The sequence below is a fragment of the Eleutherodactylus coqui genome, chromosome 3 (genome assembly GCF_035609145.1).
Source record: "Eleutherodactylus coqui strain aEleCoq1 chromosome 3, aEleCoq1.hap1, whole genome shotgun sequence".
Lineage (NCBI taxonomy): Eukaryota > Metazoa > Chordata > Amphibia > Anura > Eleutherodactylidae > Eleutherodactylus > Eleutherodactylus coqui.
Genome location: NC_089839.1, coordinates 68538973 through 68563500, shown reverse-complemented (window position 1 = coordinate 68563500; position 24528 = coordinate 68538973). Strand labels below are relative to the sequence as shown.

The 24528-nt window shown below is 43.1% G+C and overlaps 1 protein-coding gene across 1 annotated transcript; it reads left to right on the top strand.

The window, feature by feature from the left end:
• Positions 1–832: 832 nt before the first annotated feature.
• Positions 833–24103, top strand: C3H2orf73 (chromosome 3 C2orf73 homolog). The gene is made up of 5 exons (XM_066594519.1): positions 833–942; positions 3425–3656; positions 7174–7330; positions 20418–20533; positions 22600–24103. Exons 1-5 carry the CDS (start codon positions 884–886, stop codon positions 22657–22659), a joined length of 624 nt encoding a protein of 207 aa, XP_066450616.1. The 5' UTR covers positions 833–883; the 3' UTR covers positions 22660–24103.
• The last annotated feature ends 425 nt before the right edge of the window (positions 24104–24528 follow it).

The following is a 24528-nucleotide window of genomic DNA, read 5'->3' as shown; positions in this document are numbered from 1 at the left end:
GTGGTGCAGGAGGTACAAGGGGGGGGGGGGGGGGGATCGAGGCAGGCGGAATACAAATTTCATGTTTGTATAACACCGGGAAGTCAGTGAGGGCTTTCACCGATAGATAGATGATAGATAGATAGATAGATAGATAGATAGAAGATAGATAGATATGAGATAGATAGATAGATAGATGGATAGAGATAGAGAGATAGATATGAAATAGGCCTTCTGCACACGGCCGGTTCAGATCCTGTTGCAAGAATTCTCGCAGCGGGATGCGACCCATGCCCCGGTATTGACCTTACACTTACCCATCTGGCGTCTTCTCTCTCTCGCACAGCCGCGCATGCACAGTGCAGAGCCGGCGTGTCAGCGGTGACCTTTCTGTGCGGGCCTCTGAGAGGTTCGCACAGAAATAGGACATGCCGCGATTTGTTTACCACGCAAGTTTTCACACGGTCAAATCGCGGCTGTCTGCATAGGATTGTATTATCTAATGCAATCCTATGGCAGCGGGCACAGGCGGAAATTGGCGCATGAAAGGGCGCCACAGAATTTCTGCTTTTGTGCAGCATGCCATAGATAGATAGATCAGAGAAGGATAGATAGATAGATAGATAGATAGATAGATAGATAGATAGATAGATAGATAGATAGATAGATAGATAGATAGATAGATAGATAGATAGATAGATGTGAGCCAGATCCATTAATCCTACACGTATAGGTGATTGATCTGTGTTGTGCTGTTCTTTCTCAGCAGTACAACCATTCATTCTCACTGTACACCCCACGCCATAGTAGCAGAGTTTGCGCACGCGCCAGGTGTAGCCGGTTGCCAGGCGACGAGAATGCTGTAGAACGCTGAGACTTCCCGGGAGATCGTGGCTCCGGCATCATGTATCAGACTATGGAGATCTACATGGCCAGGAAGAAGAGGGTGCCAGACCGCGTCTTGTAAGTCCGGACACCTCTCTGTGCAGCCGGAACCTCTCCTCCTCCGTGCACAGGTTACTATGGAGACTCCTCCATTATCAGGCAGGGTGATCTAGTGTGAGCTGCTATGTATATGTACTGCAGGTGGTGAAGCAGGGGAGCTCCAGTTTAGGGCAGAGTTATAGAGTTTTCAGAATTGGCTTTCAATGAGACAGATGGAGCTTTTAAAGCATAAACTGTGTCCTCCAATTGCAGTCAAACCGCATTTCAACAACCCCCATAATCTTTACCAGAGAGCCCCTATTATAAAGGACTTAGTGCTCCCATACACAGCCAGTGCACCTCCCAAAGAAGCCGAAGTGCTCCCATACACCGAGCCAGTGTTCTCCTAAACACATCCACAGAGCCCCCATAAACATTGCCACAGTCCACGCATAAACAGAGCCAGGGTCTTCACCTACACAGAATCAGAATGCCCCCATAGCAGTATATATATCCTCAAAAGTGGTGCCCCTGGTTGCAGCATTAGACAGAGAGCAACTCCATTTGGCCGCTGTTCAGATTCTGCATGCGGAATCCGACCCTGGCAGCAGCTGGCATCTGCGCGTACGTGACATATCTGTACTGCGGGTGGCCCGCATGGCGAGCCATCGGATATGCACAGTACAGTTTTTTTCCAAATCTCTGCTCTTCCCACATCGTCACTAGGTGACAACGCAGGTACCCGCAACCCTTCCGCAATGTCATTGTGGAAGGGCCGTGGGTCGAATGGCTTCCATTAACTTCAGTGGAAGCCATCCGTGTGGAATCCGCGAGTGGAAAATCACAATTGATTTCCGCTCGTGGGCAGGAAAACCCGCTTTTCCATAGCATGCTATTGCAGGTATTTGCTCCGGAATCCAGAGGAAGGCGCCCGCTCCGGATTCCACAATGCATATCAGGCCATGTGCAGGCAGCCTTAATAGTGCCCCCATAAGCATGCTTTCACACATGGTGGAATTAGTCCGCGTGGACATTTATGTGTTACAGTGTTATCCTTATGGGGCTTTAATTTTACATCTGTTAAAATCTGCGTGTCCGTACTTCCAAACCGCAGGATTAAAATCTGCTGCCGAATGAATGACGCCCCGTGGTACTGCTCTCGCAGATTTCTCGCATACAGAAGATGTTATTTCACAATAAAAGTCTGCCGTTTAAAAACACTAAAAAAATGTTGCAAACCATTCTGCAAAGTGGATTCCGCAGTTACAAATGCAACAAAATGCGCAGCTGCTCTACATCCTGCCGAATATTTGTGCCCGTGTGAAAGTACCCTAAAGAGTGCCAGCTAGTACGCCAAAATAAATGAAAACCACCCAGAATCACCTTCTCATTCCAGTGCTTGTGCTCACTGCGAGGAGGTGACCTGTCAGCAGCCACTTGTCACTTCCTTTTCCGAGGCTGTTGTCTTCTGTTCAGCAGATGGTCACTCCTGGATTTTTTTTTTGGAAGACGCCCAGAAAATCCAGGAAGGTTGGCAAGTATTATGTAGGTACCAGCAATCCGTGCTGATAGCTTATGGAAATGGACGTACAATACAAGTTCCCAACATTCCCCGTTTTCCTGAGGGGTTCAAAGTTGGACAGGAAAGCCCTTCTGCAAACTAGGTGGAAGGTAACTGACCCAAGGGTCATAGTAACCTTATTTGCAAAATTCACATTGTTTTTTTGCGCATGCATTGGCATTTATTTTGCTAGTTTTTGCGCACGTAAAAAAATACTCACTGATGCTCTCAGCCATTAGTCTAATGAGTTCATGATGTGTTCTTTTCCTGCACAATTACGCATCGTATCACGAATCTCCTAGCGTATTTTTGATTTCTATGGGATTTTTTGTGCAGAAAAATAGCGTATGCTGCCTATTTATTCGCGCCACCGAAATGCGCAGGAAAATACGCACGTCTAAATAAACCAATTGAAATCAATGGGTTCTATTCACTTTTTATTTGCACACACAGATTTTGCATGCTCAAATACGCTTATATGAAGCCAGCCTTACACTCTTTAGGGCTTATTCAAACAGGCGTATATAGGCCGGGTTTTCTCTGCAAGGGCGGGCCTGGCCGGGAGCTAGTGCACTGACTTATCTCTGCCTCCATCCCACCCCTCCCATTACAAGCAGTGGCGAGGGGTGGGGAGAGGTCAGAGAGCGGGTGGGAGCTCAGCACACTAGCTCAGCACACTAGCTCCCAACCAGGCCCGCCTCCTCCCATTGCAGAGAGGCGGGCGTAAAAACCCGGCCGATATACGCCTGTCTGAATAAGCCCTTAGGGTGTCAAATGGGAAAGGGTCATGTGGTAAACTGCACTGCAGTGCATGGATTTGGGGAGGAGAAAGAAAAATATGAATTTCAAGATTAATCATATTTTTAGATTGAGTGACCAATGCTGCACCTCTTATTCCTCCTTTACTACTTATGGGACCTTCTTGGAACAATTGCTCAAACACATTATTCTTCTCCACAGGCCAAATACTTACCGAATATTTCATGAAGATTTACTTGATGCCAGTTTGGATCAAAGTAAAATCAGCCCTCCTGTTCTATTCACGAAGTCTGATAATCCTCCACTACATCCCAGGTCACCAAATCGAAACAACATGCCTCATCCGTACCACGCTAGGTTCATCCGAGGCAATGTCAAGTCTCTGAATGAGCCTATAACGTACATGTTAACGTCCAACGCCAAGCACAAACAGGTAAACGCAGCTTGTTAGCAGGAGCTTTAACTGTGTCATATTCTATCCTAATGACCATACAATGAGCCATAATAATAGGTGTTAAGGTCTTTTATATCGCCCTGATTGTGGAGTGTACTGTCCTCCCAAAATTAATTGGAGATCTGAGCAACAATCAAAAGTAGTACTTATTTACATATGTTAATACTTAGTTGGTCTCCATAGGCCCTAATGACATTGGATATTCTCCACTAAATACGTTCTACTAACATCTCCTACACTTTAAATGGTGTTTCCCTCCATTCATCCTACAAACATCTGGCAGGTTTATTCAAAGACGACGGATACTGTTAATATTTCCTGACCCTAATGGAACCTCTGCCATACTTAACCATTGGCACAACACACTCAGCCAAAAGGCATTGCCAGGGTAAATAAGGTCTTGCCTTAGTGCAACAAATACAGTATGCCTACCATGAGATCTTCAACATTGTGAAAAGCCCTTTGAGCTCTGAAGATACAAAGAAGACGATTGACAAAGGAGGAAGAGAAGAACTCACAGAAATGCCTGCACTTTCCTGTTATCCAATTCAGCTGAAAACATTGTCAGAACCATAAAGTTTTGTAACATACTACCAGATAAAGGCTTCTACAGACGAACGTATGCGCATGAACTAGATTTGGAGATGGCACTAAACATGCAGCGCCACACACTTCCCTCACTTTTTTAAGCTTTCATAGACTTCTATGGCAGCTTTCTGCATAACTCGCAGGAAGATAGGGCAAGGCGGGATTTTCGCGCAAGAAACACTTGTGAGAACAAACCCACTGAAATCAATGGCTCCTCTTCATCACATGTTCGTCTGTTTAAGCCTTAAAGGGGTTGTCTCGCGAAAGCAAGTGGGGTTAAGTACTTCTGTATGGCCATATTAATGCACTTTGTAATATACATCGTGCATTAATTATGAGCCATACAGAAGTTATTCACTTACCTGCTCCGTTGCTGGCGTCCCCGTCTCCATGGCTCCGTCTAATTTCGGTGTCTTCTTGCTTTTTTAGACGCGCTTGCGCAGATGGGTCTTCTCTAGAGATGAGCGAACGTGCTCGGCCACGCCCCTTTTTCGCTCGAATACCGCGAATTCCGAGTACTTCCGTACTCGGGCGAAAAAATTCGGGGGGCGCCGTGGCGGCACGGGGGGGTAGCAGTGGGGAGTGGGGGGGAGAGGGAGAGAGAGAGGGCTCCCCCCTGTTCCCCGCTGCTCCCCCCCGCACCGCCACGCCTCTCCCCGCCCCCCGGCGCCCCCCGAATCTTTTCACCCGAGTACTGAAGTACTCGAAAATGGCGGTACTCGGGTGCGTAAGTACTCGAAACGAGTACGTTCGCTCATCTCTAGTCTTCTTCTCCCTTCGGCTCGGCTCGGCACCATCGGCGGTTTGGCTCCGCCCCCTTGTACGCATCATCGCATAGCTCCGCCCCCGTCACATGTGCCGATTCCAGCCTCCTGATCACAGAGATGTTATGTCCAAGCCAGACATCCTTGTTATGTCCAAGGTATCTGAGGCAAACACCTTGTCTTGATCGGAGATAGCAGTTATCACAAAAAGATGAATATACAGTATATAACATGGAGAGCAAACAGACTGAAAAATGAAAAAAAAATGGTGAATCTCCTCGCAACACACAAATACCTAAAAGTGGGGCAATCGCACTGATGAGGGCGACCCCCACATACGGGGCCTAGGGCTACCTTTCTTGTCCCTAGGTGGTGATGAGGACTGTAACGATTCTAAGATGTTATACAGTTCGAACAATAAATATAAACACCGCAGACTTATCTGAAAGTGTGAGGTCACCCAATTACTATGGACCTTACCAAAATTCCACCAAGCGGATGAGTAACTGGTTCCCTCTGAGAGGAGGAGTTACAATAAATGCACTACAGTATTGTTTGATTGGTCAGCTGGGGAAACCACCACCCGGTCAACCAATCATACCCCACACTTGTAGATAGATGTGCACAAATCAGCGCACAGCGCAGAATGTGCGCATGCGCTGGTGCCGCAATCATATGGCCATCATGACCTAACCCAGGACCCATCTCCAGATCGTCCCTGGCGTGCCATAACAGATGTGGAAAGATTTGAGAAGTGGCTGGACTTTTTCCTTGACAAGTACAGTATACGGGGTTACTGCTTTTTAGGGGCATCTTGGAGATGCTTGTTTGGTGTTCCTGTCTCAGGTGCACATCAAGATTTTATTTAGCTCTCTATAAAACAAACATTGGGGCATATGTAATAAGAACTGTACACCTGTTTTCTGGCAAACAGAAGAGGAAAAGTATGGTGCGTGCCATAATTTTGGCCGTTTTCCTCTGGCCTTTGTCACTTTTCTAAAAGTGTTAGGGCCAGGCAAAAATTAGGCCCAGCTGCCCAATGACCCGTTAGATTTACTATAACATATGCCAGAATCTGGCATAAATTATTACACAAACCTACAACAACTTGTAGCTGGCGTAGGTTTCTATCTAGCCCATGAAGGTGCCACAAGATGTGACAAGTGTATTAAGAGGCTTGCACCTCTTTATACATTTTTTGCTCTTATCCCGATACATACTTTACTTAGACTGGCTGAAGTTATGAAACGCTGGTTGAAGTTAAAATGCCCCACTAAGTTTTGAAATCGACGGACATGTCTGTCTTTGTAAATACATGTATTCTTTATGAAATAACAATGTTGGAACATCTAATCTTAGAGTTCTGTATTGGGTCGATCCTCTATTATCCCACCTAGAAAGTTATGAATAAATTGACAAGTGGGTGTTACCAGTTGTGGGGGTGTTAATATACAGTCTGACATCATCCAATCAGTACTGACAGGTAGACTGACTAGTTAGAGACACACCTCTTTGACAAGGGGAATGGTAACACCCAGTTGCCAATTTAGTCATAAATATTCAGGAGGAATGATAGAGGAAGAGCAGAATGCAAAGTAATAAGATGGGCGATTCAAGGAGTTAAACTGAGGGGGCGGAACATAGCTCCGCCCCACACCTCCCATTGCAAACAGTGGCGAGGGGCGGGAGCTCAGTGCACTAGCTCCCGTCTCGTCCTACCTCCTCCCCTTGCAGAGAGGGACAGTGTATATCGGCCGACCGTAAAAACCCAACCGATATACTCCTGTCTGAATAAGCCCTCAGGTAAAAATTGTTGGCACTGGTGTTACTATAGGGGATGCGGTTGCACCCGGGCCCAGGAACCTTAAGGGGGCCATAAGGCCTCCCTTCTCCATATAGGGAGCCCAGTGCTATGAAAAAAGCATTACAGTTGGGGGCCCTGTTACAGATTTTGCATTGGGGCCCAGGAGCTTCACGTTATGCCTCTGATTGTTGGGTAATATTACTCTTCCTTGAATTAGAACATACCATTTTCAATCAAGTTGTCTCTTGTGTACATGGCCCACCACTAAAAAAGTGCAAGTAATGTACAAGGAATCTTATGAGATCAGCAATATTTTCTCTATTTACTCTATTAATTTAAGGCGGAGTGGTGGCCAAGCCATGAAGAAATTGTACATCTTCACAAACCTTCATATGATCTGATGACTTCACAAAGAAGTGACTTCAGCCACAAGACTTATTCTAGTCCTCAGACTCGACATGGCAGCAACCCACACAGATCACCTTTACATGGTATAGGTAAGCTACACTTACAGGTATATTACACTTAATGGCAAATAATTCACCAGGTTGGAGGTCCGACTTTTGGCAAATTTAAGAGAATAAGGTTATTAAATTTTGTTAATTTTTTTTCCCACTTTTATTTAGTCCTAACAAGTGACTTGAACTTGCGATCCTTTGATAGCTTGTAATATATACTGCAATATTTGGTATTGCAGTAAATAGTGATTTGTAATGTTGCCTATGAAGCTGTGGGTTGGGCTTTATAGGCATCTATGCATGGCAGCCCTTTTTCCAGAGTGTCATGTGGTTGCCAGCAATATGCAGTAAAATCAATTTTTCTTTCTAGCTTTTATTGATATTTACACAGTTTAGTGTCTCACGTGTACTTTGAAATGAACAAATAAAGAAGTTAAGATGAATAAAAATAGTGGAATAACTTTTTTTTGCCAAATTAAGTGCTTACGTACTCGATTGTGTGTTATGCGTGTGTTGCACGGAAATGTGATACGCTGTAAAAGAAGCCAATGAAAGTCAATGGACTTTTATTGATCCATGCACACCGGCATGTAGACATTGCGTATCGATACGCCAGTGAAATAAATCGCAGCATGCTCCATTTCTCTGCATACCACGCAGCGCGAGCCCTGGATATTTGTGTAGGCTGCGTATGATACTCTGTCTATACGCAATACATTGCGTATGGGCAGAGTTTTCAGAGGTATTCCCGTTCTGATTACGGGTTGTGCATCCTTAACCAAGGCAAACCCAACACCACCCGTGTAGGGAGGGACTCCATGACATACAAAGCGATAATTTCTGTATTAAATAATCCAATCTTTAAACACACATCTGGAAAAAATATTTCAAACACTTCTGAGACAGTCGAATGGCATCAACAGTGGACAGAAAAATAGTACAAGCCAAAGATCTCATCTCTAAACCCATGTGATTGATCCCCTCGATGTAGATTAAACTAACTCCAGCTCCACAATCCAGAAATACCGAAATCGTAAAATTCTTACCATCTCAGTGGAAAGAAGCAGCCTAGAGGATGACATACAAGTGATCTGCGGACCTAGAGGAAACTTCCCTCTAACCTCCAGGCCACCTAGTTTTTCGACTGAGATCCACGGTGAGGAAAAACCTGAATGAAATGCCCAGTTCAGGTGCAAAGGAAACAACGACCCCTAAACCAAATTCTGTCACTTTTCTGGTACCATCAGAAACAGAACTCAATTGCATGGGTTCTTCCATATCCGTAAATTCAATACATGAGTTTGAGGAAAGCTCGCCATGCCGCTCCCTTACTCGCCACCCAATTCAGATGACCAAAGACATTGTCTAAACTGCGATTAACAGGATACGAAACTAGCAGATCTTTAATTTCGTCAATCTGACACAAAACTGACTTCGTAGTGCAGGATCATCCCACTAAGTTTCAGTCGCCCAGCAGTAAAACTCTGCACAAAACTCCTCAATGAAGACCTCCCGTGATGCAGACCTTTGAGATTACCTTTGGGCAGAAACATACTATCAGGATCGTCATAGCTCAAACCCAAGGCACAAAAAGAATTATCCACAAAAGATAAAACTTCAGAAGTGGGTGGTAAGGAAAAGGCCCAGGCCTGATGGTCTCCCTGCAATCTAGAAATAACCATCCCGACCCTCTGATACTCATTTCCTGAGGATGTGGGGCGCAATTTAAATGATAATTTACAGGACTCTCTAAATGACACAAACTTCTGTCTGTTTCCAGAAAAACAATCCGGTAACTGGAGCTGATATTCTTTTACCGATCCTCTTTGGACCAGACTCTGCCGCTTGACCTCATTGACCTGAATAACCAATGCTCTAAGCTGGTTAGACAATGTCTCTATGGGATCCATAGAAAAAAATAATATCCTACAGAGAACAAGTATTGGCTGATTACTATGTCATGTCTAACCAGGATTTACCGAAACTAGTTCCCGAATAGTTCCTGGGCTATGTTTACACAGTGGAACAAAGAACATAAACCACCACAGGTAGATTGTGGAATAACAGATGGAGAGGGGAACTTTCCCTATATGACACAGAATAAGAGACAATACCTGCTTATAGCATATGTCCCGTCCTGATAAGAACGCATCCAACCCATGATCCTCTGCCACTCACTGGTCCTATCTGGGACTGAAGTAAACAACTAAGTAAGAATACAACTACCACCAATAACCATAATACTTAGCTTGAGATGGGCAGGTAAAAACTGGAGACAACGATCCAGCTCTGATTCCAACAACCATCAGATGAAGACTGAGAATAAACAGCACAGGTCCACAGCCAAGACAAGAATAAAAGCCCTTCCTAATTGCTAAGCAGCTGCAACAGGCAGCAGAACACTCCAATAGACACTCCCACAGCGCTAGAGGAAAATCCAAAACAACACTGCCAGTAGCATAAACCAGACCTCTGTGAATGAAAACCAAAACCTGCCACAACACTTATCTGTTATCTCTCATAAAGTACAATGGAGTGATCCTCCACATACTACTACTTTTCCTTCCCCACTGATGTGATTTTCAGGGCCTATTCCTATATGCTACAAAAAATTATTTCATGTGAAAACCTCTTTAAAGAACTGCAGCAAAATTACAACCAGGCTGTAGTAAATAAAAACGTTTTTTACAAGGTGCATTCAAGTTCTAAGGTCTTCTAATTTTTTCTTGAGAATAGAAGCAAATAGAAACATGGGACACATGTTAGAAGACGTGGGCATTCATGAGGAATGCATGAGAATGATGGCAGCTTTGTCCACTGCACATAACCCATGTGACAGCAGCTGGAGTTAGAAGCATAACTGTTACAAGAACAGTGTGTAATCACCCGTTTACTTTACTTGTGTGGAATGACACCAATCAACTGTCATCATAAGTTGAGTGAGACATGCAGTGGACGTAAAACATGGCTGTTTGTGGGTGCAATACTTCTAAGAAGACCAAAACATTAGTGTGAGAATGAACCAAAAGAGCCTCAACCATGCGGTAGCTGGTCTAGCAACATGATTGCATGAGTGGAGCAAGTGGTTATAGAGGATCTCTGTTGACTGTGGAAGAGATTGCCTGCAAAGTCGGCATTTCTGTAGGATCTGAGCTCATCATCCTGTGTGAAGACCTGAACATGCGGGAAGTTTCCTTCAGGTGAGTGCCACAACACTCCTGCTCATCGAGCAGCCCTTATTCATGGTGTTCTTCGTGACCACAACTTTGAAGTGGTTCCTCATGCTCTTGACTCGCCTAACCTTGCACATAACAATTTTTGGCTTTTTCCAACAATGAAGGATGCTCTACACGGTCGCATGTTTTCCAGTCGTGCCACTCTTGCATCACCAATTTTCCAGTGGGCAAAACAAACAAGTAAAGAAGCATTTGCAGCAGCCATACAATTATGTTGTTCAAATTGTGAAAGATGTGTGCACCAAGAAGGAGATTATACTGAGAAGTGACAATACTTTTAGCTTTCTAGGGCAAGTAGTTTTTAGAAAAGTATTGGGAGACCTTAGAACTTGAATGCACCTTGTATGTGTGCTTCTTGCACTACTACAAAGGTACACCACTGTCGCCTATATAAGTACACTGCCTGGGTTCGTCCAAAACTGAGTGAAAGCTTCTAGGGACACTGTAGTGGCTGGCATTAGGTCATTAGGAAGGATTTGAAAAGAATGGTGCAAAAGTAAGTATCATGTGGGAGAGTCAGCTCTGGTAGAGTGCGGGGTTGCAGTGTGAACGGCAGTCAGAGACCAAGACAGCAGTTCTAGTCCATACAGGCTTGGCCTGCGTTTATTAAATAGCCCAAAATAAACAAAACATAGCCTTAGCTTTAGGCATAAACAAAATCCTGCTTCTCCAGCACTTGCTAAACAGAGTCCTCCCCTAATTATACGTTACGGCTAGCTGCAGCCGCACGAACCCCACACATTTGTACAAAGTCCAGTTTTTCCCTTGGTCAGGAACAAAACGTCTCTTGAGGCCAGCAGCCTCCAGCATACTTAGCTGCTCCCTGGCCTCTCTCTGTCTGCAGCTTTGCAGACTTTATGGACCCGCTAATCATCCAGCCTCTGCACCTGAGCAGCTTGCCTCCATATAAAAAAGACCTGGAGTGGAGGGAGTGGAATGGACAGCCCCACTGCCAAACTTGCCATCCATTCCAAAAAAAACAGGCCCCAAACACATTTTACCAAAAACATCTCCAGCAACTACCTTTGCTGGAGATCACATTACACTCTTTGGTTTTCCCCTGTCTCACGTAGAGAGACGAGAACTCCCTTCACACCTAATGGGCGTAATATCTGAATCCAGGCGAAACATAGCGACTGTCCATAATTAACCCCTTCAGTGTCTCACAATCATAAAACTAATTTTTAACATTCTGTCTATCCTGACAGCACACATGGAGGTTTCCCTCCTACCACCATCCTCCAATGTCCTTCCTGTCCCATTGGACACAGAGGAGCTCCTCCATGGAGTGCTGGAGGAAGCACGGAAAAGATCGCTTACCGAAGCAATGATATACACGGTCCTGACGCCTACATAACCTAGATGTCAGACTTTCAGTCTTAACCTAGTTACAGGTCTCACAGACCTTTAGAAGATCTGATAACTTATTTCCTTAGGGCCAAAATACGGTGAAAGCGGCTTCGAAAAAATCTGTCGCTAGACGGATCAAAACATCAATGCAGGGGGCATATAAAGCCAGAGACCTGCCTTACCCTGAGGAAATAAGAGCCCACTCCACAAGGGCTCTCGCCTCCGCATGGGCTGAACGCAGCAAAGCCTCAACGGAGCAAATTTGCAAAGCCGCAACGTGGTCTAGCATTCACACGTTTTCCAAGTATTATCGCTTGGATCTCCCTTCTGGTAGGGAGCTGGCCTTTGGGCGAAAGGTCCTCCAGGCAGTGGTTCCCCCCAAATGGTACCCTTTTCATCTGGTATTGCCTCCATGTGTGCTGTCAGGATGGACGGAATGGTAACATAGTAACATAGTATGTAAGGCTGAATGAAGACAATGTCCATCTAGTCCAGCCTGTCTATCCTCCTGTGTTGATCCAGAGGAAGGCAAAAAACCCCAAGGCCAGAAGCCAATTAGCCCTTTTGGGGAAAAAATTCCTTCCCGACTCCCTAATGGCAATCAGACTGTTCCCTGGATCAACCCCTAATAGTTCCTACCTTCCTATATACCCGGATTGACAATTAACCTAAGATTTATATCCTATAATGTCCTTCTTCTCCAGAAAGACATCAAGTCCCCTTTTAAACTCCTCTATGGATTTTGCCATCACCACTTCCTCAGGCAGAGAGTTCCACAGTCTAACTGCTCTTACAGTAAAGAATCCCCTTCTATGTTGGTGATGAAACCTACTTTCCTCTAAACGTAGCGGATGTCCTCTTGTTACCGTTGCAGTCCTGGGTGTAAACAGATCATGGGAGAGATCCTTGTATTGTCCCCTCATGTATTTATACATCGTTATTTGATCACCCCTTAGCCGTCTTTTTTCTAGAGTAAATAATCTCAATTTGGATAGCCTCTCTGGGTATTCCAGTCCCGTCATTCCATGTATTAGTTTAGTTGCCCTTCTTTGAATCACCTCAAGCACTGTGACATCTTTCCTGAGCACCGGTGACCAGAATTGTACGCAGTATTCCATGTGAGGCCTGACAAGTGCCTTATATAATGGAAGGATAATGTTCTCATCCTTCGCCCCTATACCTCTTTTAATGCACCCCAAGACTTTATTTGCCTTTGCAGCAGCTAACAGGCATTGGTTACTCCAGTTTAGTCTATTATCCACTAATACCCCCAGATCCTTTTCCATATCACTTTTCCCTAGTGGTACCCCATTAAGTGAATATTGGTGACATCCGTTTCTCCTGCCCATGTGCATAGTCTTACATTTTTCAACATTGAACTTCATTTGCCATTTTCCTGCCCAAGCCCCCAGTTTATCTAGGTCCGTTTGTAGCCGCACATTGTCCTCCGTTGCATTAACTATATTGTATAATTTTGTGTCATCTGCAAATATTGATATTTTGCTGTGCAGCCCCTCTATCAGGTCATTGATAAATATGTTGAACAGAATGGGGCCCAATACTGAACCATGTGGCACCCCGCTAGCGACTGTGGTACAATCAGAGTACGAACCATTTATTACCACCCTCTGCTTTCTATCATTGAGCCAATTTTTTATCCACTTACACACGTTTTCGCCCAGTCCGAGCTGCCTCATTTTGTATATTAGCCTATTATGTGGCACGGTGTCAAAGGCTTTAGAGAAGTCCAGATATACGAGATCAATAGATTCTCCCTGGTCCAGCTTAGAGCTTACTTCATCGTAGAAACTGATCAGATTTGTCTGACATGAGCGACCCTTCATGAATCCATGCTGGTGAGGAGTTATTCCCTTATTCTCCTTGAGGTACTCATCGATAGCGTCTCTCAGAATTCCCTAGAAAATTTTTCCCGTTACTGAAGTGAGACTTACTGGCCTGTAGTTACCAGGCTCACTTTTGCTCCCTTTTTTGTAAATTGGAACCATGTTGGCAATGCGCCAATCCAATGGTACTACACTGGTCTTGATAGTGTCTAGAAATATTAGGTATAGCGGCCTAGCTATCTCGTCACTTAGTTCCTTTAGTATCCTTGGGTGTAATCCATCTGGGCCCGGCGATTTATCAATTTTAGTCTTCTTTAGTCGCTTCCGCACCTCCTCCTGCGTTAGGTATGAGATATTTTGTGAGGGGTTCATTTTATTCCCCTGCATCTCCTGTGGCATTTCCTTTTCGTTTGTGAATACACTTGAGAAGAAACTGTTTAGTAGATTTGCTTTCCCTTCGTCATCATCAATGATTTCTCCTGCATTATTTTTTAAAGGGCCAGCGCTCTCCCTGCAAATCCTTTTGCTGTTAATATAGTTGAAAAATAGCTTCGGGTTGTTTTTGCTGTCTTTGGCGATCCGTCTTTCTGCTTCCTCCTTGGCAGTTTTGATCTTATCTTTGCATATTTTGTTTTTTTCCCTGTATGATTTTAGCGCTTCTTCGCTGCCTTCTTGCTTTAGTAGTTTGAATGCTTTCTTTTTTTCGTTTATTGCCCCTCTTACCGTCTTGTCGAGCCACATTGGTTTCCTTTTAGTTGAGTTTCTTTTATTTTTAAAGGGAATGAACTGCTCACATGAGGTGATTAGGATCCTTTTAAACTTTTCCCATTTGTCCTCTGTACCGTTATTTTTGAGGATGTTGTCCCAATTAATGTTACCGATAGATAGCAGTTCTAAGCTCATCAAATTTTGCTTTACTAAAGTTTAGTTTCTTTGTCGCTCCCTGATAAGGCTTCCTATTGATTGACAGCTGGAAGTTGATTATATTGTGGTCACTGTTCCCCAAGTGCCCCTCAACCTGCACCCCCTTTATACGTTCCGGTTTGTTGGTTAGTACTAGGTCCAGAATGGCCCTCCCTCTCGTTGGTTCCTGCACAAGTTGGTTCAGGTAATTGTGTTTAATTACTCTCAAGAACTTATCACCCCTGTGAGATTTGCAGGTTTCCTTCTCCCATGTTATATCTGGATAATTAAAGTCACCCATGATAATTACTTCGTTGCGCTTTGACACCTCTTCTATCTGCCTTAGTAGTAAGTTTTCAGTTTCTTCTGTTGCTTTTGGTGGTCTATAGAAGACCCCTATCAGGATTAATTCTACCGTTAATCCCTTTTCCATGAGTCTATCATGAGAGCACATACTTACTCACCCTGGTAAATTACTGTATACTATGCATGTAACATAACAATACACTGTATTTTCAGCAATAATAAAAGATTGAGCCATGTATCCGTTGTGACAATTTGAAGTCTTTGGAGAATGCTGGTAGGAGGTGGCCTTTTGCACCCTCCTCTTCCAGGTCCCAGCGGGATCAGAGTGCAACCTCCATGTGTGCTGTCATGATGGACTCATGGAAAAGGGATTAACAGATGTTTGATGTGGGCACAGTTGGTAACGCAGCTGATGTCAAGTCAGTAATCCAGTTCTGCCCAGATGCATCCCAACATGTCCTGGTATTGATTCCACTGCCGCAGATGCATTATCTTAGGTCATCTCATGTCACCAATGGCACCCACATCGAATATTTATAAGTTTGTCTGTCCAAGAGCAGCATCCGGGGTATCCAATAATATCCATACTCACATCCTATACGGACATTTCTTTATTGGTATCCACACAAAGACAACGTTTCAACCACAGTTCTGTGGTTTTTGTCAAGTCAACTTTTAACTTGGCAAAGACCACAGAACTGTAGTTGAAACATTGTTTTTGTGTGGATACCAATAAAAAAATGTCCGTATAGGATGTGAGTATGGATATTATTTGATACCCCGGATGCTGCTCTTGGACAGACTATTTTTGGATGAATATGGTTGCCAGGCCTAATCTATTACTAGAGCTTGCATATGTTTTACCCTGATGTATGCTTCCCCTCTGATTGGAGACTCCCAGAGTGCTGCTACATTGTCAAATATCCATAAGGTGCAATAAAAACTTGAAGAGTTCTTCTACTTTGTCATGTCATTCTGCCTGCTGTATGCAAATTCATGTATGAATAAAGCAGCTTTACTTTTGCACCGTTCTTTTTGAATCGCCCTGTTTTTCCGTTGCTTCTAAAAGTTTCCTGACGATTGTAATAATAAGTTGCCATGTTTGTATGATCCAGAGCATCAATAATAAACCACATTGTAATAATTTGGATCTCATATAATCACTGTACTGGTATTTTGCTACAAACATAGCAAGCGTACCAGTCTGACATTACACAAAACAAGAAACAGACCCTTCCCACTTTGGATATGTGTTCTGACTGGTGCAGAAGTTCAATATCTTGGCTCATGATCCGTATATATCTATATGTTTGTCACTATAAATAACAATTATATATATATATATATATATACACAGTACGCTTGGAGATTATAAAATCTTGCTTGAACACCAAGTCTCTCTACAACTATTCCTTCCACTGCATTTTTTCAGTCTCTCGATATGAGCAGCTGTCGGGTAAAACAATCCTCGCTTCCCACATTAACCTTATAGGTGCCTCAGAGGAAGGCTCACCTCTGATTTATAAATCCGAGCAGTTCTCAGCAGCTCTAAAGGGGTTAAAACAGCAGGAACTAGGCAGAAGGGATAAAAATCTGCTTTCCAAACTTAATCTCATTTGACATCTGATACGTGGGTGTTTTTTTATTGGGCAAAATAACATACTTTCATAGCTATATTGGGAAAATTCAGCTTAATTCTCAACTGTATATAATTTCAATGCATTTCATACATTGCATATCACATGATCTATTAAATATGTGTTTATACTGTTTATGTTGCTGTTCCTTGAGCAAATGCTAAGGCACTATATCAATATCAGCCATAACAGTCCAGTCTATTATTGTTTTCTAGACATAGAGAGGGAAATTTATTAAGCCTGGCATTTGCGATTTTGTAAGATTTTGCCTGGCGCATGGTGTGCTGAATACATGAAGAGGCACAGGGCATCCCAGAAGCTCTGTCCGCCTTCTCAGAAATGTATGTCAAGTCCGGCCTGGCGTTCCTTTCTGGTATAAATTATACAGAACTTTATAGTCCGGGGTGGCCACACCCCTCTTTCAAGCCTGACCTACTTTTCAAAAATGAGGTAAGACTGTCCCTCTTTTTTTTTTTAATAGTCTCCTCCCTTTGCCCAGACAGGCTTTTCTTAGGTCTGCTTCCTGGCGATCACAATGTGTCAAGTGGGCAGTTCCCACCACAAACTCTATGGCTGATGTCGGACTTGATTACCAGTCCAATATTACCTATTGAGAGTGAGTGCTGGGGACCGCCCAATTGACACGCTAACAGCACTGGAAGACAAACATAAGGGGACATTTACACAAGACGACTGTTGGATACTTAAGCGCCCAACAGCCATCCCAACGATTATGGAGTCGTCCCAATGAATGGAGTCGGAGTGTACTGAGATCTCCTCTGGCCACCCGCCTCTATTGAACAACTGCCTGTTAACCCTGAATGGGCTGTCTGTTGTTTGGTTTTTAGGTGAGCCAAAAACTAAATGATTCCGACAAGTTGGCGATTCCCGCTCACTTGCCCTGTTGGGTCAATTGTTTACACGGAATGACAATCGCCAATAATCACTCTTTTGAGCGCTTACTCAGGCAACTATCACCTGATGTAAAAATGCTCTAAGACTTCTTTCACACGAACGGCATTTTGACGCAGAGTAGGCGTGTCAAAAAAATTGCATCTAAAAGAGCCAATGGTTTCTTATGGGTTCTCCTAGACAAACGATTTTTTGACGCACCTGTAAAAACGCGCGGCAAAAGATAGCACAATAGGCGCCTTTTTTTAACATCAATGCACATGGGCAAATTACGGCTCCATAAAAGCGGATTTACTGCAGGTTTTGCCTCTTGGTTAATACAGGTAAAATCTGCAGGCGACTATAGTACAAGTCAAGTGAAGGAGATTTTATAAATGTCATCCACATGTTCTGGACATTCTCTGCGTGGGCAAATCAAGCATGCTGTGAATTTTCAACATTGTACAAAAATAGGCTATGAATGACAAACTTTTTCATTTCTTTTATATTTTTCTTAGTACTCTACAAGTTTCCATGGAAATCATCTGTCAGGTTGTGAGAATACACATTATTCACAAAAAAATATATTAAAACCTATTACAGCCACATTAACTGTTTTTATACAATTTTTATCTATTTAAATGTGTTAATGTATTAAAGTGAATGGGAGGAGCCGGTAGTACTCAAAACAGCTGCTATACATAATACGGCGTTCTGAACTGATTCCTGCTCAGATGTAAGCATTGGAGGGGCTGTAGAGCTCGCACAAGGACCACAGCCCCTTTAACTAGCTGATTATCCACCAAGCGGTGGATCCCCATCGATCAGATATTGATTGCCTATCCTGGGGATAAGCCATCATTCTTTAAAGGGTTTTTTGAAGGCTAAATAAACCCTTTACGTTTTTGGCTGATTGACATCTGCAGTGGTTTCCTGGTTGGACGCTACAACTGTCAATCACAGTTAATTGGTCTTGGTTGTAATCTTCAGAGTTGATTCTCTTGGCGGTCTCCAAGCAGCAGATTAATAAATCTGTCACTCAGAGCTCCATGGACATAGAGTGGAGCACTTCAGTAAGAAGGCCTGCCTTCCGAGCACTTTTGGCGATGACACACAGGGAAGTTACTCTGTTTAAGGGATATAATGAGGATTTTCATGTGGCTTCTGTACCAAACTTCTCATCAAATCCTGAATGTGGGAACAGAGTCTAACAGAAGTTTAAAGCAAAGTTAACCATTTTGGACATTATGCAGAACTGTCATTAGTCACCCATTTCTAAAAGGACTTTGCCAGTTTCTTCGCTCTTCTCAACTCCCCACATATATAAGTCTTGTGTATTTTACTCTCATAAGGCCCATATAGACATTAGATTACAGTCATCTAAACCCACTGATAATGGCCCGGCCAGACTCAACTGTCCCCCGACAATTTATGTCTAGGAAAAATTATTGGGGGCATTGAATTCCAACATTTGATCCTTTTGTTTCCTGGGAGATAAGCTGGCACCATAGGTGTTTGGCTGTGGCTTACCTCCCTAAGGACATGGACGTTTAGCTGAGCCGAACATTCATGTGTTTGGAGGAGCCGGGGAAAACAGCTGTCAGATGAACATTTGTTCATCCCGCAGTTGCATGTGGGCCTTTAGTCAGATTGTTGTGTCTTTTGTGACTACTTGGATTACAGTGTAAGTTAAAAAAAAATCACTTAAGTAGAGATAAGAATGCCCACATCAACCTTGTGAGCTACCAGGTGAAAGCACAATCTGATAGAAAACAGCTACAATGATATATCCAGCTTAATAGTGCAGGTGGATACATGTATTCAAGAAATTAACAAATTAGAATCTATAAGATTGCTATCTGATAAGCACATAAATATGTCATTTATCGGTTTCTTAAAGCAGGTGCAGTTACTGTATACTAAGCTTGTGGCTTCAAAAAAAAGGGGCAGTTATGCCAGTTTGGCTAATTTCTGGCACTTATGCAATACTTAGCAATATAGTATGCAAGGTCGAAAATAGACATATGTCCATGCAGTTCAGGCTATTACCCCCCAATGTTAATCCAGAGTACGGCAACAAAAAAAAAACAATGAGGTAGAAGCCAATTTTCTCCATTGAAGGGGAAAAATTCCCACCTGACTCCAATCTGGCAATCAGAATAATCTCTGGATCAACGACCCTTCTGAAGTTATTAATCATTATACCATATAATATTGCATCACTCAAGAAAGGCATCCAGGCCTCTCATGAACTCTTTTATCATGTTCCTCATCACCACGTCCTCAGGCAGAGAGTTCCATAGTTTCACTGCTCTTACAGTAAAGAACCCCCTTCTATGTCGGTGTAGAAACCTTTTTTCCTCTAGATGTAGAGGACGCCCCCTTGTTACAGTCACAGTCCTGGGTATAAACAGATGATGGTAGAGATCCTTGTATTGTCCTCTGATATATTTATACATAGTTATTAGGTCGCCCCTCAGCTGTCAATGCTTTTGATTCTTAAAAATAATCATCCTGGAGTTTGCATGTTTTCTCTATGCGCTACTAGGGTTACTTCCCATGATCTATAGATCTGAAGTCGTGTTATTTAGCTGATCACTAAATTACCTAAATATATGTTTATGGTATAGACAATACAAGAAGTTTCTTCTAGAATCGAACAGTGAAATAGAATTAGTTTATACACAGTTCTAATAAGTGTTTTTGTGCCTGTTAGAGGAGCTCGGCAGCAGACCCGCCCAGGCTAGCTGCTGTATGATTCACAGATCCAAGGTTGCTTTGCAGCAGTTTTCTTTACAGCATCTCTAATACTGCATTAATAAGATTGCTTTAAGTGACATTTCATTACTTTGTAATTATTTTTCGCGTTGCCATTTATTAGTAAATTATATAAAATGAATCCTAAATGTATCTGAAAACAAGCGTTTTCTATGTCATTAACACATGTACTATTTTATAGTTCCTGTAGCAACTCCCAGGGGTAGAAATCGGCTGCCAAAACTATTACAAGAAGAGATTTCCTTTTTGCATCAATACGATTCCAGATTAACACCCAATGAACCAATTCGGGGGAAGGTAAGAAAATACAGATTTCTTCTAGATTTGTCCAAGCATCCTAAGCCCCTTGGTCCATTATAGTAAATCAGTAATGTGCTTTCCATTCTTTAATAATTAGAAAGTTTATAGTATATACCTTGTGTAAAGCCTCTAGGACCTGAAATGAAAGCCCCCTCATGCACAGTGGGAGTAAGGTGTAGACGTAAGATTTACAGCAGGATACATTGGTCGCTTGTTGACTTTACCCGTTGAAGCCTTTGCGTAAAACTATGTATGTTCATAGTGAATGAGTTCACCTAAAAAGTAATGGTTCTGACTGCTTTACAAGGGACACCAGGTTTTTGTGTCAGTATTAACCCTTAGCGGCTTATGCCAAGTTATGTTTTACTCTAGAATCCAAGACAGCATAAAATGAAGCCTTATAGTACAAAACTATGTCAAAGTAGTTAGCTAACTTTCTATTTGACCCACTGGCATAACCATATGGGATGCAAGGGATGCGGTTGCCCACGGGCCCAGGAGCCTTAGGGGGCCCATAAGGCCTCTCTTCTCCATATAGGGAGCCCAGTACTATGAATAAAGCATTATAGTTGAGGGCCCTGTTACAGGCGCCCAGAAGCTTCAAGCTACGCCTCTGATTTGACCCTTTATATTTTCATACCTCTTCACATATATATTCTAAATAGGACAATTAATTTGCCCCTTAGTTACACCCAGAAACAGCCCTTCAATTACGTAGCAACACCCAACCAATTAAATGTGAACATACAGTCTCCCTTTTTATGGCCCACTTCATCTCATGACAAATGGGACTATTTGGATACTGGTGAGGAATAAATGATAGTTCACATATAGAATACAGGTATGGATAAGCAGTCAAGGTAGGGGTTGTGTCTGGAAACCCCCATTGAGTAGATGTCTATTTAAGGGTTGTGCCTCATTCCCAGCCTTTTTGTTTATATCATTTCATTCTGGATACGTCTACCCTTGGGTTGTATGTTTATTGGGTTGGCTGCACCCGCCACCACATGCATAAACCTTTCTTGCTACTTCACCATCAAGATACCTAATTAAGACAAGGACCTATTCACCACCACGGCACCTGACCTCCATGAGGTTGCTCCACTTCTTTTTCCATACCATCTCATCTATCCATTGTGCAGACTAGCTATCTTGCTTTTTACGGTGCACATACAATCACTGTCGGCAAATACTCGTTCAGTCAACAGCTATTTCTCCCAAGTTCCCCATATACATGAACACTCAGTTCGGTTGAGCGCTCATGTGTTTTCCATGGGCAGAGGCGAATAAGCGACTCATAGGCACTTTAGTCTGTGGCTTATCTCCAATGAGAACAGAAGGATTGGGTGGCACCCACTGCCAAATGAGAGGGTGCATGCTCCGAAGGCATGGTCACAGGGATTGGGGCTGATGTCATCACGGCTCTACTTTCTGTTTGCTGCCAGTGCACTGCAACAGGTGGGCTGGATGGGTTGAGGGGGATGTGAAAACTCTAAAAACTTCCACCAAAACATTTGACTGGCCTTTGCTTTACAGCACAGGTGTAATTACGTATCTGTCCACTACAGTATGGGAGTGTACTGACAGGAGAAACACTTTTCCTTCAAAGAAAAAAAATTCCCATTAGTTCTGGTTGTATATTCCTAGTTTTCTATTTCTAACCATGGACTGTGGACAGCGACAAACCAAAAACAAACATTGGAGTAAGAACATGCAGGGTAGACTTTCATTCATCTTGAAATGGGAATATTTTATTATAGAAGAGGCCAACAAAAACAGAAAACTAAAATAACATGAACTCAAATAGTATCTAAAAGCCCTGATGAAGACCAGTATCTCAGAGGTCCTCTTAGTAATTGGCCGTAAGGCTCTTGGTGTCACAGTAATTTGGGTAGGAGGGCTTCACTGATAGGTCGTTAAGTCATCTCCACTGCAGGCTGATGTCCAGGAAAGCCATATAAATATATGGATATTTGGCCCGTATTTCGTCTCAGTTCACAGCTGCACTTTCTTTCTGCTTGTGTTCCTCTTGCTAATGTCAACTCTGTTTCCTCCCTTTTCAGCGTCATGGAGCTTTTGTATGGAGAGAGATAAAAACAGAGAGTGGTTCAGCCGTTCCTTAGGGAACTAGGCTATTCCTAAATGCCACAGGGTCACATGTACTCAATAGCTACAAACAGAAAGAGGAAATTCAGTGGAAAGCAGCATGACCTCACCCAATATCTGCCTGCATGGTTCCCAGCAGATGTTTTACTGCTGAAGCTCACTTATCAAAAACAGAATTCAGGGAAGCGGCCAAGACCTATCCCTAAATTACAGCCACAAAGCAGAACAACTCAGTCAGTTCTCAGACTTCCAGAAGAAAGTCTCACTCCTCTACCGATGAAGTATCGTCAAGACGAGTCAAGGGAAGTCCAATGGGATTTGTCTTTCTTCCTGCATATTCTGCCATACCTATGAGGCTTGCAGTCAAATTAGAATGTACAAGCCTGAAAGCAAACACTAGCTGATATCTGTGAATTATCTATGGACATTGAATGACCACTTTATTAGACACACTATCTAGTAGCATGTTGAACCTCCATTGGTCTTCAGAACCATAGCAATTCATCATGGCATAGATTCCAGTAGGTGTTAAAATTGTTCTGCAGGAATATTGGCCCATGTGGACTGGAAGCTTCCTGCAGATACCATAAATGAGATGGAAGTTACTGATGTGTTCCGAACAGGAAGGGTTCATCGTTCATGCTGCTTGTGCCAAATTCTGACTATCTCATCAGCATGGTGTGACAGAAATGGGAATTCTTTTGACCAGATGATGTTTTTTCACTGCTCGAAGATTCCAATTTTTGTGCTCTTTTGCCCATTCAGGTCTTGTCTTTCTGTTTCTGGGAATAGCACTGGAAGTGGTTGTCTGCTGTTATAGCCCATCCGTGCTAAAAAACGATGAGTTGTGCATTCGCACATGTTAGTTGGAGCACCCGCATTGTCTTCGGCTGCAGTTTGGTAGACCATGCACCACCTGTTCCTCAGAATGATCATTGACATCCTCCTCAAACCACATTCATCAACAAGTTATTTACGTCCGCAGGACCCCCTTTCTTTGGGTGTTTTTCCTGAGTTATACCATTTTCAGCATACTCTCCACACCATTGCATGAGATTGGCAGTTTTGAAATCTTGGTGCAGCACTGATGGGCATGCTTCGTTGGACGTTGCTCATATCATTCGATTTTCACATTCTAATGTGGATTTATACTGAAATTGATGCACAGAAAACTCACTCACTTCATGCGGCACTGGGGGATGATGGGTCTAATTTCCATACAGGGAAGTTTCAATCATGAAAGAGCTGTTGCCTCTAATAAAGTGGTCATTTAGTGTATAAAAAGTATCCAGAATCTCATCGCTGCTTAGCATCCAAATATCATTGTTGGAATGTATTTCTGCACTCCAGTAATTCATGTTTAATTAGAAAAACTCATTTGGGATTAAAAAAGTATCTATCATCAGAATGTGACCTATTGTATGAATTTTGTTTTTATGTGAAATACATGTTTTAAACATATGTATTTGTATTTGTGTCTTATTTTAGTTCACCGTTCTCACCGTGGCCGCTCGTCATAGGCTGACATTTCCTACTTTGTAGTAATTATTTTTCAGCTTGTGCTGTGTCCACAGAGTCAGGTCTCCTTCACACGGGCATATGCACAACTGCGTGGGACTCAGTTCAACGTACTTGTGCTTTTTTGTATATTGGCATATTTTACTGCCCTCAAGACATGGCTTTTTGCGTACGGGACACAACCGCGCCCCGATTTAAATGGCTATTAAGGCTTATGAGTTACAGATATGTTCTTTTTCCTATGGGACTGCACATTGTATTGGGCATCTCCTTGCGAAGACTTCTATGGGGACCTTACAAGAGTAAAGCATGCTACATTTTTTTCCCCGCTTGCAAAAAAGGAAATATGAACTAACCTATTGAAATCA

Bases quoted from the DNA above. Each gene is read 5' to 3' on its own strand.
- C3H2orf73 (XM_066594519.1), top strand. From the start codon at position 884: ATGTATCAGACTATGGAGATCTACATGGCCAGGAAGAAGAGGGTGCCA. The intron at 3,657-7,173 runs GTAAACGCAGCT...TATTAATTTAAG, and splicing joins CCAACGCCAAGCACAAACAG to GCGGAGTGGTGGCCAAGCCA. The intron at 7,331-20,417 runs GTAAGCTACACT...ACTATTTTATAG, and splicing joins ATCACCTTTACATGGTATAG to TTCCTGTAGCAACTCCCAGG.